A 15410-nucleotide genomic window follows, 5' to 3' on the forward strand; every position below is an offset into this window, starting at 1 on the left:
CTTTATGCTGTTTTATACATCAGTTTGCATTCTATTAGTGCAATTCTTATGCTGCAGATGTTAAAGGGAACCATACAAAGCAAAGTAAATGGGTCCATTCACAAATCTGCTGAAGATTCATTACGATAATTGCCATTTTTAAAGGGTTCTTTTAGGCAACTCTTGCTTGTATTCAAACTCTTTCTTTGCAGGCTTTCTTTTGACTTAATAGGAAAAAAATCTTAAATATATATGTACACGTATATGCATAAAGGAAGAATTATTTGCATGCATGGTTGGAAGGCTGATACTAGAGTTCTATACAGGTAGTCCTTGACTTATAACTATTCATTTAGTGGTAGTTTGAAATTACAATGGTAGTGAAAAAAGTGACTTAGAACCGTTGTTTTCACAACCATAACAGCTTCCCCATAGTCCATCAAATTTTGGATGCTTGGCAACGGGCATGTATGTATGACGGTTGCAGTGTCCCGGGGTCATGTGATCACCTTTTGCGACCTTCTGACAAGCAAAGTCAATGGGGAAGCCAAATTCACTTAGCAACCATGTTACTAACTTAACAATTGCAGTGATTCACGTAACAACTATGACAAGAAAAGTCATAGACAGCTGTTTTGCTCAGCAACAGAAATTTTGGGCCCAATTATGCTCATAAATTGAGGACTACCTATATATAGTCACTGAATTTAGCAAACCACATCCATTCATGTTTGTACCACCCTTCCTTACAGTTAAGCTAGAAATATTCAGCTTGAGATTCTAGACTACATCTGTCTGCCCAAGACACTGAATGTGACCCCAAGAATTCTGCAAAAGTTCTTATCAAATTTTAATTTAAAATATTACAAAAGAAGACAATAAAGAAGAGGAACCAGTTTGTTGTAGTGGTTAAGGCACTAGGCTAATAAGCAGGAGGCTGTAAGTTCAAATCCTACCTTAGGCCACAAAAGCCAGCTGGGTGACTTTGGGCCAGTCACTCTCAATTCACCTTACAGGGTTATTGTTGTGGGGAAAACAGGTGGCGAAAGTGTGTTGAATATGTTTATTGCATTGACTTATTTGTAAAAATAGTAAAGGAGGGATAGAAATAAATAAAATTAAAACATTAAATATCATTTTAGAAATTACTGGTATCAAATAGTTTATATTAAATTTAAATGTACATAAAATGAAATCAAATTCCATTTTACATGTGCTTCTATTTTTTATTTTTTATTGGACTGAAATACCATTTAAGTTTAGAAGCTTTCTCAATCTGAAAAAAAGGTGTGCATTCTGATGTAATAGCAATAGTCATACTTTTGGAAGCAACTTTTCTTTCTGAGGAAACATACAGAATATTCAACTGTGTGTACTTTCTCCAGCACCCTTTCCACTTTAAATTTCTGCATTTGATACCTGTGCACTATTTCTCCTGTGTAGCAGCTCATTATGTTTTCATTTCTTATTTAATTGTTTACAGAAATGTCGCAGAAGTAATGCATAAAATGGGAAGTTGTTTGTCAGCTCTGCTACTGACACGGTCACTATGTATAGACCACCTTATTCCTTCTGTTTCTGTCCTTGGCCAAAACTAGCAAAACATCAAGCATTTCTAACTTAGTTGTGCCATAGTTTAAATGTACGTCCCATCCTTTACCTTGTTACATAACTCCAATTTTTCTGAGTTTCATTCCCTCTATAACCTGGGAGCGACTGTTCCACTTCTCCTTTGCTAAACCACCACCATTCTGTCTCCTTCATTTTGATATCTCCTTTTGAACCTTGGATTTCTGGGGCATCATTTGGCTGGCTCCCTCATCTTACTGCCTATCTCAGTATTGCCGGTATATAGACTTCAACTTCCAAAATTCCCTAGGCAGCATGGACATTGTCCATGGTACTAAGGACAACATTTGGAAGAAATGTTGGAGAAAACTGACCAGCAAAGAAATTGAAAGCAAAACATTTCCATATTAACAGTATGCATTTAATAATGTTTAAGAGTCAATTAATTTTACACTGCTATCCTTAGGTTCTTTTTTTCCTTTTCTTTATTTATTTTAATCCATAGATAATCCTTTATTTGTTATCATTTTTTCTGTTAGTTGTATGTCTCTATTATAATAAAAAAAAGTATAAAAAAATTAAAAATTAAAAAAATATTGCTGAGTAATGCAACAGTTCACTTGCTGAATTTTTTATGAAATGTTATTCCATTTATTTACTATTTAATTGTTCAGTGATCTTGGATATTTAAAAGGGGTCTTTTTTACTGCAATACTTATACTAGGGTGTACTTACACGAGACACGTGAGCTTCTGAAATATTTTTCCAAAGTTTGTCATTAAATTTTAATTTTTAATGTGAAATAAAATTATGAAATATACAACTTGGGTAATTACTATTCCTAATGCAAAGATAGCAAATTTTGTCATAGTCCTTCCCACTGTTTGGCTATGGCTTTCTATATATTATTCAAAGGCTACATATGGATTGGCCTTGCACACCCCTGTTTTAAATAATAAAATTCATTTAACAACAAAAAAAACCCCTGCCCACTGGCTGGAAAATGCATCAATTTATTTGAGGGCTCTATAGTCTTTACTCTTTTTCTAGATATAGACTTTATAGGACTATCAGACAAATACATCTTTCAGCTTTCCCTCTTAATTTATTTTTCTCCTTATAAGTAGTGAAGCAAACAAAAAAATTTCCAACAACCCCAGTAAAACTCTGTGATATAGAGCTGTCCCAAAAACCTTGTTTGAAAGCATATCTCATAAAAGTTCAGAAAAGGGAGAAAAAAATCTATAAATTTTGTCAATGAAAGATGTGACCAGTCTATCAAATTGTTGGTGCAAACTTGAAATTTATTGCAGGACAGTGAATTTAAATGTTGAATATAAATAGCAGCAAAAATTCATTAACCAGAAATGAATGATTGGATGTCATTTTCTAGGTCTAATTCGTTTGCAAGAGCTCATCAAAGCCCCTTCAAGGTATAACATTAAAATCAAAATACGCCAATTGCCCTCTGGAAATAAAGATGCTCGGCCATTACTCAAGGAGATGAAGAGGGGCAAAGAGTTCTTTGTGATATTTGATTGTTCACATGAAACAGCAGCTGAAATCATGAAACAGGTAAGCAGAAGAGAAAGGCCCATGTCATTTGGTTTGCAGTTGCAGGAAAGCACAGAATTATTTGGGGGGGAGGGTGTTAAGCTTTTGTTCACTACCATAATCCCTCTCTGAGAGCATGAAAGTTCTTTCAGTCTTCCTGACTGAAGGAGAAATCCCTTTAAAAGTTATGATCAGCATGTAGAAGATACTGAAAAATTGCCCTCTGGGATAGCACTCATCACAACAGATATAAAGATTACGCATGTCATAAGCCTAAGCATTATCTAAATACCCAATTCTGTATATTTCACATGGCAGACATCTGATATAAAAAATGATGGATGACAATAAATAACAAACTTAATTTTGTCCAACTGCTAGTGACAGCTATCCTAATATATAACTTGTTCCCCCATGGAGTCATGTTTGACATCTTGCAGCAATGAAAAGTTTAAAAATATTCCAGAATTTGTTGCATCCTCCTAACATGTATTTTTGCCAAAGCTATATCCTAGGTTTCAATTTTATAGATACAGTTTCTTATTTAATGAATAATTATATTTGATTATTGTTTGCCTAGGAGCTGCCAGTGTGAGCAAGGTAAAGGCTGCAAATAAATTTGTTCAAAATTGTGACAGGTCAACAATCAACGACATAAACACAACTACAATAGATTGATGTAGGCAAAAGCAATGATTAAAATGGAAGGCCTCTTGGTCAAATAAGTGTTGACATGTGGTTGAAATCTTATCTCTAGATCAAAGTGTCAAGACCCATGTCTCTGAGATTCAGACAGTTGTTTACAGTTAAATGTTTAGCTATCTCTGTTGAATCCTACTGTATTTTGTATTATTAGACTCCTTTGAACGTTTGAATTTGTAGGAAGAAACTAAAGCTATTTGTACACAAAGCAGTTATTCAGACATGGTTGAGGCAACATGTGTCAACACTGATGTTCTGTCAGCACATGATGTGGCTTGATGACTGAAAAAATGCTGTAAATTACTGGTGAGGAAATTAACTAATATTAGCATGGGGGGTGTTATACACACATACATACACACACCTGCTGAGAATATTATTAATGATTTAAACCAAGCTAATTAAAAACATAAAAACCTATTCAAACAGCAATGATTTATCTATCTAATGTAAACTAGAATAGAGGCCTCATTAGAAACTTCTTGAATTTTGTTACGGACAGTGATTATAAACAGATGGAAGGTTATCATAATGTATTGAAGTTATATATCATCTAGACAAGACTAACCTGTTCTGTACATTTTCAAGGTAATATGAATAGCTAAAGGAATTGAATTTTTTTATAGCATTAGCAATAACATGATTGATATCTAAAATAAGCAAAGCTATACATTACAGAAAGCAGTATTCAGCTTTTGGTATATTTTAAATTCTGAAACAAGTATTAGTTGTTTAGCCTAATCACCTAATAAATAGTTGATCCCTTAATTTTATAAATAATTGCAATCATTCCAAAATACTAATATAAATCATGTATAACTAGACTTCTTAACTCTCATGTAGATTTTTTATTCTTAAATTTCATTGGTCTACATGTTTGTTTTGCAATACCAGCATACAGTGCATATGGAGTCTTTCTCCGTAGACGTAGCGAGCTAAATATTATATTAATTTACTCCCATAAACTGTTAGGCAAAATTCAAGATAACTCAGACTGAATATATTATTTCATAGTATATATTGTAACAATTAGAGAGATGTTGAAAGTACCATTGAGATGTTGAAAAACCGAATCTTTAGTAATCTTAACATATGCCCAGGTAAAAGTTGCTATCAAGATTACTGATAGTGCATACTGTGAAAATTCACTCAATTGTGAATGTTCATTCAAGGAAGAATTCATGATTGAGTGTTATAGTATGTTCACAAAACTTACTCAAATGGAGAATGTAGAACACTTGGGATGCATGGAATCAAGGCTGCAGAACTATTCCCAGCCTTTGACTCTGCAGCTGCATCTCAGTGACAACTCTGCTAAAGCAGGAACATATTTGAAGCAACATTTTGAGGAAGCCATATAGGGGTATGAATAAAAGTTCAGCTGAATATAGGCATTCAAATACTGAAGGTCAGAAATTCTAGCCAGCAAGTAACTGGCTCTTCATTTTGTAATAGATGCCTGTACCAATAAAGTAATTTTATTAAAAGGACCTGTCTTTGAAATTGTGCATTGGAGTGAAAGTTAAGATATCAGAATTCCACCTGAGTAAATTCTTTTTAAAATTCAGGATTTGTTCTGTTGCCATTACGACTGAGAATTTTTATTTCAACCTGCTAGAAAGCAGGCTAGATCTCATCACAGAATTTTTCCCACAAAGAAAGGATTCACTGGGAATCCTATGAGTTAATACTTCCCTTGATAGAATTTGTAACTTCTCTGATCTCTAGAAAATTGTGTAGCAAGAATTGTACCAAAATTTATCATTGAGACTTTATATATTTCTGACTTAGTTTCTGCTCTCTTAACTTTTTCTTTAAGCCACAAGTTATATGAAAATAATTTATTATCAATGAAAACTGCACCATATGAGCAATTTTAGCTATATAATATATCATTTCAGATTTTGCTTCTAAATGAAAGCTGTATCTCTAAATGTTCTGGTTAATTTGTCATTCACTTTACTGTATTGAATACAGAATGCTGTTCTGTATTCTCTAATATTTCATGGAAGAAAGAAATAGAATAAGTTGAAGGAAGCCTGACAAAAGTAATAAAGGAGTGCAAAGGAAATGAGAGAATTGGTACTTGATAGTTTCAGTGAGGTTCCAACTTTGTGCAGATAAGTCAGGATGGGAATATATATATTTCCTATTTTTTAGCCTTATATATATAAGAACAGATATATATTTCCCTATATTTTATCTATATGGGGCTAAAAATCTTTCCAAAGATTTCCAAAGCTTTAGCAGGCGTGTTCTAAAAGAATGAAACACATATATGTGCACCACACAAAGAGACATTTCATTAGAATGAGGGGACAAATTTGACTGTTCTATTTCTCTGACTTTCCGCATGATGCATTACATCTTACTTACTTATTTATGTTTTTAAAACATAAAACATACCTTTTCAGAGAAGGGAAGGAGACATATGTTTTATCAGAAGGGAGGCTGGCAGAAAGAAAAGACGATGTTGCTCCATTTGGCATTGTTCATGCTTATCATTAGTATGCTGGCCTTGACAAAAGACCTCTGAGAAATGTGACTTCATCCCAAAGCCAATCGCTAGATATTTCTATGTGCATTAGAATAACAGCAGCTTCCTTCCTACTCTTTCCACACAGTGCCAAAGGGATGCCTATGTTAAATTGATTGCTCTGGGCAGATAATAAAGAAATGCTCTCTATTATTCTTTCATTACATGGGGATATAGGATTACTAAGCAAATGCTACGAAAATCAGTGACCTGCTGTAATTACCTTAGGAAAGGTCTGTAGATACTTTGATTGATTGATAATACCTGAAGCATATACATGATTCATGATATCATTATTATATTATTAAAATGTAGACCTCATCATTCAGCTTTGTTTTATCTTATGAGTACCCAAAGGGGCCCTTTGGAATTCCAAGCTATAGAATATTCCTGAATCTTTTTGTGGCTTATCCAGTTATGTATTTTTTTTTTACAGAATATCTGATTGTTCTGTCAACTGGACTACCATATATTTACATTAAAAGCCCGAACATAAAAAAAACCTGCTCCATGATAACAGTATGAGACTGTCATCATAAAGATACAGTCACTCTGCACTGTAGATGCAGCCCACACTTCAATACATCAGCCAGCTATTTGCTGTTTTGAGGGTTAGAACTGACTGCTTTCCCCAAATTAAACATTATTACTTTGATGAAGCTTTACCTAAAAACAAGCAAGCTTTATTGGAGTAATAATGTTTAATTTGGGGAAAGCAGTCAATTGTAACCCTCAAAACAGCAAATAGCTGACTGACGTATTAAATAAAGCTGGTTCCAATCACACATAATGGGAGGTTAGCATCCTGTTGTGGGTTTTACATTTTTCATGCTGATTTTTTTATTATAATACAGAACATTATACAACATGTGCTAAGGATTCAAATATTGTCTTATTTCATTGGTGTTCATTTCTATGCCTCTAATTTAGAGCAAACGAGACATGTATATTACCTGAAGAATAGCGAATGGCAGCTTCCCTTGTCGTATAAAGCCAGTCAAATTATTTAGCACCTGGTAGGGGAAGAAATCCCACTGACACCTTTTCCTTTTCCTGGCAGTGTAAATGCAATGGTAATAAATTTAAAATCATTGCTGTTATATCCTGACATTCAAAATCCACTTCCTCAGGTAGCTGTTTTATTCTGCCCACCATGAACTGCATCAAAGATTTTTACTTTGGTATTTCTATGCTCCAGGCCAATTTATTTACCTTAAAGTTATATCAAAAAGTTCTCATCCAAAGGATAGCAGGTGATGATACTTGTCTGTGGTTATCGTAATTATTGCAAAGCCATTAATAGTATAAATAAATAGGCATAGATTTTTCAGCTACATGCATACTGCCCTGCATTACTGCTCTGTACTATTCCATAGTCTATGAAGATAATGTAACTGTTGTTTGGTATACTAGACTCTAGGGTTCCACAATGTGAGCTTACTGGGATTCTTTACACTGAGGCAGAAAGAAAGAAAGAAAGAAAGAAAGAAAGAAAGAAAGAAAGAAAGAAAGAAAGAAAGAAAGAAAGAAAGAAAGAAAGAAAGAATAATGTGAATGCGGGCAATTTTCTATGATTAGAGCTTTACTTCTGGCTCAGAAGAATTTTTTAAAAAAAACACCTGATGGATTCTGCAGTCTAAAAGAGTTTAAAAACTGCAGCATTATAGAATCAATTATTATTACCTGTGCTGTGTTTTTCACTTTGGTTCATCTCCCCACTTTGTTCTTTCTCAGATTCTCTCCATGGGAATGATGACTGAATATTATCACTATTTTTTTACAACTCTGGTAAGATACTTCAGTAACTCTTTGTACCATTACCACAGAAATAGCTGAAGGGCTTCTTTTATGGCAGTGTTTTATGTACAGCCATAGTAAATTTCAAAAAATAAAATTCTGTTAAAAAATGACAACAGCTTGTAGTCAGATCTTGTAAACAAGGTGGCTCAGCATATCCATCACAATCAGCAATTCACTCACTCTGTTTTCATCTCTCTTCAATCTGCTAATTAATTCAGCGAAGAACTCACACTTTAATACCGTAGCATATCCTTGAAAATATTGGGCAGGAGGAAAAGACCAAAGCTACTGGTCTACTCTGAAATTTGTAATGATTCGGTCATAGAGTAATTATCCCCAACCAGGAACTCTGGGAACATGTGATCATGTTGAGTGTAAACAATACACTTTTATAATCAACGTAGATGGAGTACGTCCAGTGGGTGAATGCTGAACTAGCCTTCCTTAAAGTTTCCATAGGACTGCTCTAGAACTGAGGGATGGGTCACAAAATCAGACTAGTATCCTTAATTGTTTCTGTTTATATTTTAACTGAATCAAAAACACTACCATTGTTTAGGTTTTCAGTATTTTATTGACTTAGAGTAATCCATATTATTTAAGAGTTTTATTAAATGAAGGCACGGTGTTTCAAAATGAAAGTAAAGGCAACTTCTCAAAGAATTATTATGTATCAGTGGGTTATCTTTTATGAACAAAAGTTGACCATAAAAACCAATATTGTTATAAAAAACTATTTTAATATTTTTTAAAATAAATTATTATTAATAATTTTCATAAATGTTACATTCTCACATTGAGAAGACATTTAAAATAAACAGAAAGAACCATTTCTTTTTTTCTTTTTCTTTCCTCACTAAATTATTTCTACCATTGTGAAAAATGAGAATGTTCTACAGGTAGTCCTTGACTTACAATCACAACTGACCCAACATTTCTGTTGCTAAGTGAGTTTTGCCCCATTTCCTGCTACAGTGGTTAAATGAATGACTGCAGTTATTAAGTTAGTAACACAGTTGTTAAGTGTATCTAGCCTCCATTGACTTTGCTTGTCAGAAGGTTGCAAAAGGTGATCACATGACCCCAGGACACTGCAACCATCATAAATATGAACCTGTTGCCAAGCATCTGAATTTTGATCATGTGACCATGGGTATGCAGCAACGGTTGTGTGAAAAACCATCATGTCACTTTTTTCAGTGCCATTGTAACTTTGAATGGTCACTAAATGAACTGTTCTAAGTTGAGGACTACCTGTAATTCAGGCCAGAGCATACAGTAGTATCTGGATGAATGGATGGGTGGAACGAAATTAAACATATTGCTTTGGTTGGTAAAAGTATTATTTGCCTATGAAGGATAAAAATGCTAAATATATGCAGCTCTGGATAGATGAGAGAGATAAGAGGGGAGGGAGGGAGGGAGATATTTATATATATTGCAGGGGTTCCTAAACCTTTTACCATCATAGCTCCTTTAGTGTGATTTTAATATATACACCACTCCTAAAATCCATCACTAACATGAATACAATTGAATAATGAATACAATATAATGAAACCCTGAGAAAGATGGATTTGTTGTAACAGTATAATTAAAAGATTCTTCACAATATCTTTGGACTAAGTCTGCATTTCCTCAAGGGAGGAACACCTCACAGTTTGGGAAAGCCTGATTTTCATCATTTAAAAATGTGCTTTGCCTACTATAATTTATTATATATTATTATAATTTATTAAACAATCACAATATTCCAAACAATGGGAATGGTTAAATAGATGTCAGACAACACTGATAATATTGTTTCATGAAAATTAATATAACAGGAATTATAGATTTTTACTATAACAAGACTTTTTCATGAAACAAATTTCACTCCCTAACAAATGATTTATACTCTTTCATGTTATGTTATTTATGACATGATGTTGAAATGTGCCACACAAATTAATACCACATAAATTAGTCCTTATATTCCTGCTTTGCTAACCTCTAAATCTCATGGAACTGCTTCTTTGCTGATCTAATACATACATCAGATAAATTGACAATAATTTACCCTGGTAGCAGGCAAGAGAAATACTGAGCTTCTAAATTGTAAAATTATATTGTTTATAATGTTGTTGACTTTTTCAAGGGATGAACCAATCAATTTGTCATGATTCTCTCTCTCTCTCTCTCTCTCTCTCTCTCTCTGTGTGTGTGTGTGTGTGTGTGTGTGTGTGTTTGTAGCAGAAACATTATAAAAATATTATAAATTAGCATATCTATTCCAGGGCACTTTGCTTAGAATATAATATTGCAAATATCTGGAGTTCCGGGTTAACACAAAACATATCTATGATATCTAATAAATCATATGCGGCTCATCATTATTTAGATTTAATAATATAAGCAGTGTCTAGAAAACTTGGACAAATATATATATTCAATATCAGTAGGGATTTGGCAGAAATTCCAAAAGTCAAAGATCAGATTTCACATTTAGCTGTATTATTTCAGTTTTAAGTTTATATGGGTGGTATTTGTTGATAGAAAATAGTATTTTCTATTTTGGACAATTTCAGTTTCTCTGCTCAAAGAATAATACAAGGATAATTAATTGGAAGCTACATTATTGATATAAAGCCCTACTAACCCAGTGTGGCACTTTCATTCTACTGGACTGAAGTAATACAAAGTGATTCCTTTTATCTTTAATACCTTTTTTTTTCTTTTGTTGTTGTTGTATCACCAACAAAAGGATTTGTTTGCACTAGACCTGGAACCCTATAGGTACAGTGGAGTCAATATGACTGGATTTCGTCTGCTCAACATTGACAATACACAAGTGGCTTCTGTTGTTGATAAGTGGTCAATGGAAAGATTACAGGCACCACCCAAGCCAGAGACTGGACTCCTGGATGGCATGATGACTGTAAGTGACAAAATACTACCTGAAAGGAAATAAAAAGTTATATTATTTTAGTCACAAGCAAATTCTAAGTGCGTCAGTGACATAAAAATCAATAACTTGAAGAGTATTGCAGCTGCTCTGTGTTCATAGGCAAAGATGTGGTTATATTAACGAGATTTGCATGAGATTTGGAGCATCTTTGGAACCAATGTAATTGCAATCATGTTAAACCAATTGAAATCAGGCTGCAAACTGATTCCTTTCAAGATGCAGTTAGTCCAAAACTTCTATAGGACAAAGTGTTTTGTACAGAAAGAAAGTTAGGAAAGGCTAGTTCATGCTGTATTTTTATAGATGGCTGCGACTGAGCCATAAATGGAAATAATTTTGCAAAAAATAGCCCTAATGCCTTTGAATAATTCTGTAGTTCTTTGAACAGTTCTGCATTTTCAGCAATGCTGTAGAAAGTGAGACAACCCAGAATTCTGCTCTTTAGAGTACAAGGCAGTGTTTACCTGCAAATGCATTGAAAACAATGTTAGTCCAAGAATTTCTGTTATCATAACAGCATGATGTTTCACTTAATGACTGTGCCTCTTAATAATCAAGTTGCTGGTACCAATCTGTCTGATGTTGTTCTTATATCCTAAAGTCTCTTCTCTTGCATCCAGTATTCTAAAGAAAAAAAGAATAAGAAACTACCATATGTTGTTAAACAATTCAAAGTGATTCTCAATGTACGGATTATGCTTAAATTTGTTCTTGCTTGTGAGAAGTTTGAAGCTCATAGTGTGATGATAATATATTGGACTAAGTTGGAAAGATCAAGATTCAAGCCCACCCTCAGCCATGGGATGTCACTGGATGACTTTGGACCAGTCTTCAAATTCAACTTTGTGCTTCTAGAGGAAAGGCAAGATATAACAAAATGCAGGAATAGCTCATATATAATACTAATTTGTTGTATTGATTGAGACTTCAAAGGGATTCCAGAGTTGTACTGCAATTAAAGATAACTGATAAATTCATATCACCTATGTTTGCAATGATCTATGTAGGTTAATGAAACGGAGAAGTAATCTGTTAATTTCTGGAAGGATTTGCAAGGCTAGCATAACTATAGGGTGGATTATCTTAGCTGTTACACAATACTGTTATTATCTCATCAGGATAATCATGTAGCTTTCCTGTTTCTTTCACTAAATTTTGTATGTCAGGGAAAATGACACTATTTGTACTTGTAGTCTATCACATTTTTCCCCTTTAGGAAAATGTTATTCAGAATTGAAAAAATCAGAATAGCACAACAGTAGGTTGTTAACAATCTGCCTCAAAAAAACAAAGCCATTTTTCTTTTTCAATTAACTTTCAAATTAACTGTGAAGCTTAATAATAAATAATACTACATTTCACTTCAGGTTTTAGTCTTTTAACCAAATCACAAGGAAAGACCAATTAAACAGTGTAAGGCTCTCAACAATTTAATGTTAGCAAATTTTAATTAGTGACCTGATTCAAGGACTTGCTGGTCCAGAAAACAAATGTTTAAACTTAGGCCTACAGCTGCTTTATCATGGATAATTTATTATAAAGCCATAAATGTATTGTGTAAAGAAATCATATGCCTACACAGAAATTCACAAACCGTAGGAAGGAAATCCTGCAGTGAATGTTTGGGTAAGAATAAAATGAAAGAGAAACACAAGGGATAACTTCATGCAAGTTATCTACCAGGACAGCAGAAGGTATTGGTAAGATTATTCTCTAGTCCAGTGATTCTCAACCTTTCTAATGCCGTGACCCCATAATACAGTTCCCCATGCTGTGGTGACCCCCAAGTGGGTGTGGCCACCAATAAGAGGGAATAGGACAGCTAGGGAAAAAGGAAAAAAAATGGCGGACAGCATGGTTTGGTGACCCCCTTGAAATGGTCATTCGACCCCAAATGGGGTCCCGACCCACAGGTTGAGAACCACTGCTCTAGTCTATAAGATCACCAGATTTTCAAAGACAAGTATGATAGCAAGAAATTTCAGCTTAGTTTACATCTGCTGAAAGTCTCTACTAAAAAGTCATTGATTGAGTTTGGATCTACAGTCTGCCTCAGCTTGTAGGTGGTTTACGAAATACAACACTAACAACAAAAGATTAAAAATAAGAAATCACATGGAAAAAAGGCTGGAAAAAAGCCACCAATCATTCAGAAGATCAAAAAAAATCACACAAGAGATTATAATACTCAATTTAGGGTAGATTTCAGGGGAGAATGGTTGAAAAAGGCCATTTCTGAGACCCACCAGGTGGCCTTGTTTAATCAATGACAACTATTTTAGAATGTATGTGATGGGCAGACAATACTATTTGAATTCTCAATTAACCAGTCCTTATGCCATGAACTGCTTTACAATTAGCATTTTGAATTAACTGAGAAGTTTACAGACTGCTAATACAGCTCACAAAACAGAAGTGTTACATAGAGATGACATGGAGTATCATTTTCTGGGTGGTCAGGAGGTGCATGAATTTAATATGGAGGTGACCAGTTTCATCAGCTCAAGAATTGTTAGCCTTTCAAGATAGTTCAGTCAAAAAGAATACTTACTGTATAAGTATTAATACTTTTTTAAAAAAATTAACAGAATTGTGCAAGATTGAAACTATTTATCCCTTTCCCTTTCTTTTAACTTTCCACAAAATAGGGAGGCCCCCTTCTGAAATGCTTCCCATGCATGCCCCTTTCTGTGGACTAAGACAGGGGTCTCCAACCTCCAGTCTGTGGACCAGCAGTGGTCTATGGCATGCCAGAAACTGGTCTGCACAAACAAGTGAAGCCCCATCCACGAATTGCAGACAGTACATGAAGCCATGCCCCCTCCAGTCCGTGGAAAAGTCAAAATCAGTCCCCCGTGCCCAAAAGGTCAGGAGGGGGGCAACGCTGGATTAAGGTAGCCTTTATATGATAGTAGCCCTGCCCCTGGCTCTTCTTCCTGTCTTCCTTCTCCTCCTACATAGCATTATAAGGACTCTGACCACTTCCTCAGAAGTCAAGCTCAGACTCTTCCCAGATAATCAGACAAGATTACTTTTCTATCTAACAGGATACAAACTCTGCCCAATCAAAGTCCAACTGTGCAAGAATATAGGAAACATTACATTTCAGATGTTAGAATATTCACCTCCAAAGCAGTTTGCCCTTTTCTAGCAAGAAATGAATCACAGTATAAAATCATTTGCTAAAAGATGGGTGGCAAATAATTTCAACAAACAAATAAGATCACCAGTTTATTGTCTGGTGGATTTAATAATAGTAATAGTAGTAGTAGTAGTAGTAGTAATGATAATGATAATGATGATGATGATGGAAGGGACCTTGGAGGTCATCAAGTCCAACCCCCTGCTCAGGCAGGTAACCCTACACTATTTCGGACAAATGGCTGTCCAGTTTCTTCTTAAAAACTTCCAGTGCTGGAGCATTCACTGCTTCTGGAGGCAGGTTGTTCCACTGGTTAATTGTTCTAATTTTCAGGAAGTTTCTCCTTAGTTCTAGGTTGCTTCTCTCTTTGGTTAGTTTCCATCCATTGCTTCTTTTCCTGCTTTCAGGTGCTTTGGAAAATAGCTTGACTTCCTTTCTTTGTAGTAGCCCCTGAGATATTGGAACACTGCTATCATGTCCCCCCTTGCCCTTCTCTTCGTTAAACTAGACATTCCCAATTCCAGCAACCGTTCCTAATATGTTTTAGCCCTCCAGTCCTCTAATCATCTTCGTTGCTCTTCTATGTACTCTTTCTAGAGTCTCAACATCTTTTTTTTACATCGTGACCAAAACTGGATTACAGTATTCCAAGTGTGGCCTTACCAAGGCATTGTAAAGTGGTATCAATACTTCACGCGATCTTGATTCTATCCCTCTGTTAATGCAGCCTAGCACTGTGTTGGCTTTTTTGGCAGCTGCAACACACTGCTGGCTCATATTTAAATGATTGTCCACTAGGACTCCAAGATCCCTCTCACAGTTACTACTATTGAGCAAGGTACCCCCTACACTATACCTGTACATTTGGTTTTTCTTGCCTAAATGTAGAACCCTACTTTTTTCACCATTGAATTTCATTTTGTTAGATAGCGCCCAGTGTTCAAGTCTGTCCAGATCCTCCTGTATTGTAAGCCTGTCTTCTGGAGTGTTGTCTATTCCTGCCAGCTTGGTGTCGTCTGCAAATTTGATGAATTCCCCATCTATCTCCTCATCCAAATCATTGATGAAGATGTTGAAGAGCACTGGGCCCAGAACAGAGCCCTGGGGCATCCCACTACACACTTCCCTCCATGTAGATGTGGTTCCATTGAGGACCACACGCTGAGTATGGCCGGTCAGCC

General features: G+C 35.0%; 1 protein-coding gene across 3 annotated transcripts in view; it reads left to right on the forward strand.

The window, feature by feature from the left end:
• GRIK1 (glutamate ionotropic receptor kainate type subunit 1) overlaps window positions 1-15410 on the forward strand; it is a 154621-nt gene that overhangs the window by 86579 nt on the left and 52632 nt on the right. For all 3 annotated transcript variants that reach the window (XM_039368872.1, XM_039368876.1, XM_039368873.1), the window contains exons 4-6: window positions 2942-3123; window positions 8075-8128; window positions 10884-11057. In XM_039368872.1, the coding sequence (XP_039224806.1) occupies window positions 2942-3123; window positions 8075-8128; window positions 10884-11057 (410 nt within the window). The remainder of the gene's footprint in view (window positions 1-2941; window positions 3124-8074; window positions 8129-10883; window positions 11058-15410) is intronic.

The sequence above is a fragment of the Crotalus tigris genome, unplaced genomic scaffold (assembly GCF_016545835.1).
Source record: "Crotalus tigris isolate CLP2741 ecotype Arizona unplaced genomic scaffold, ASM1654583v1 scf7180000020943.996319, whole genome shotgun sequence".
Taxonomy (NCBI): domain Eukaryota; kingdom Metazoa; phylum Chordata; class Lepidosauria; order Squamata; family Viperidae; genus Crotalus; species Crotalus tigris.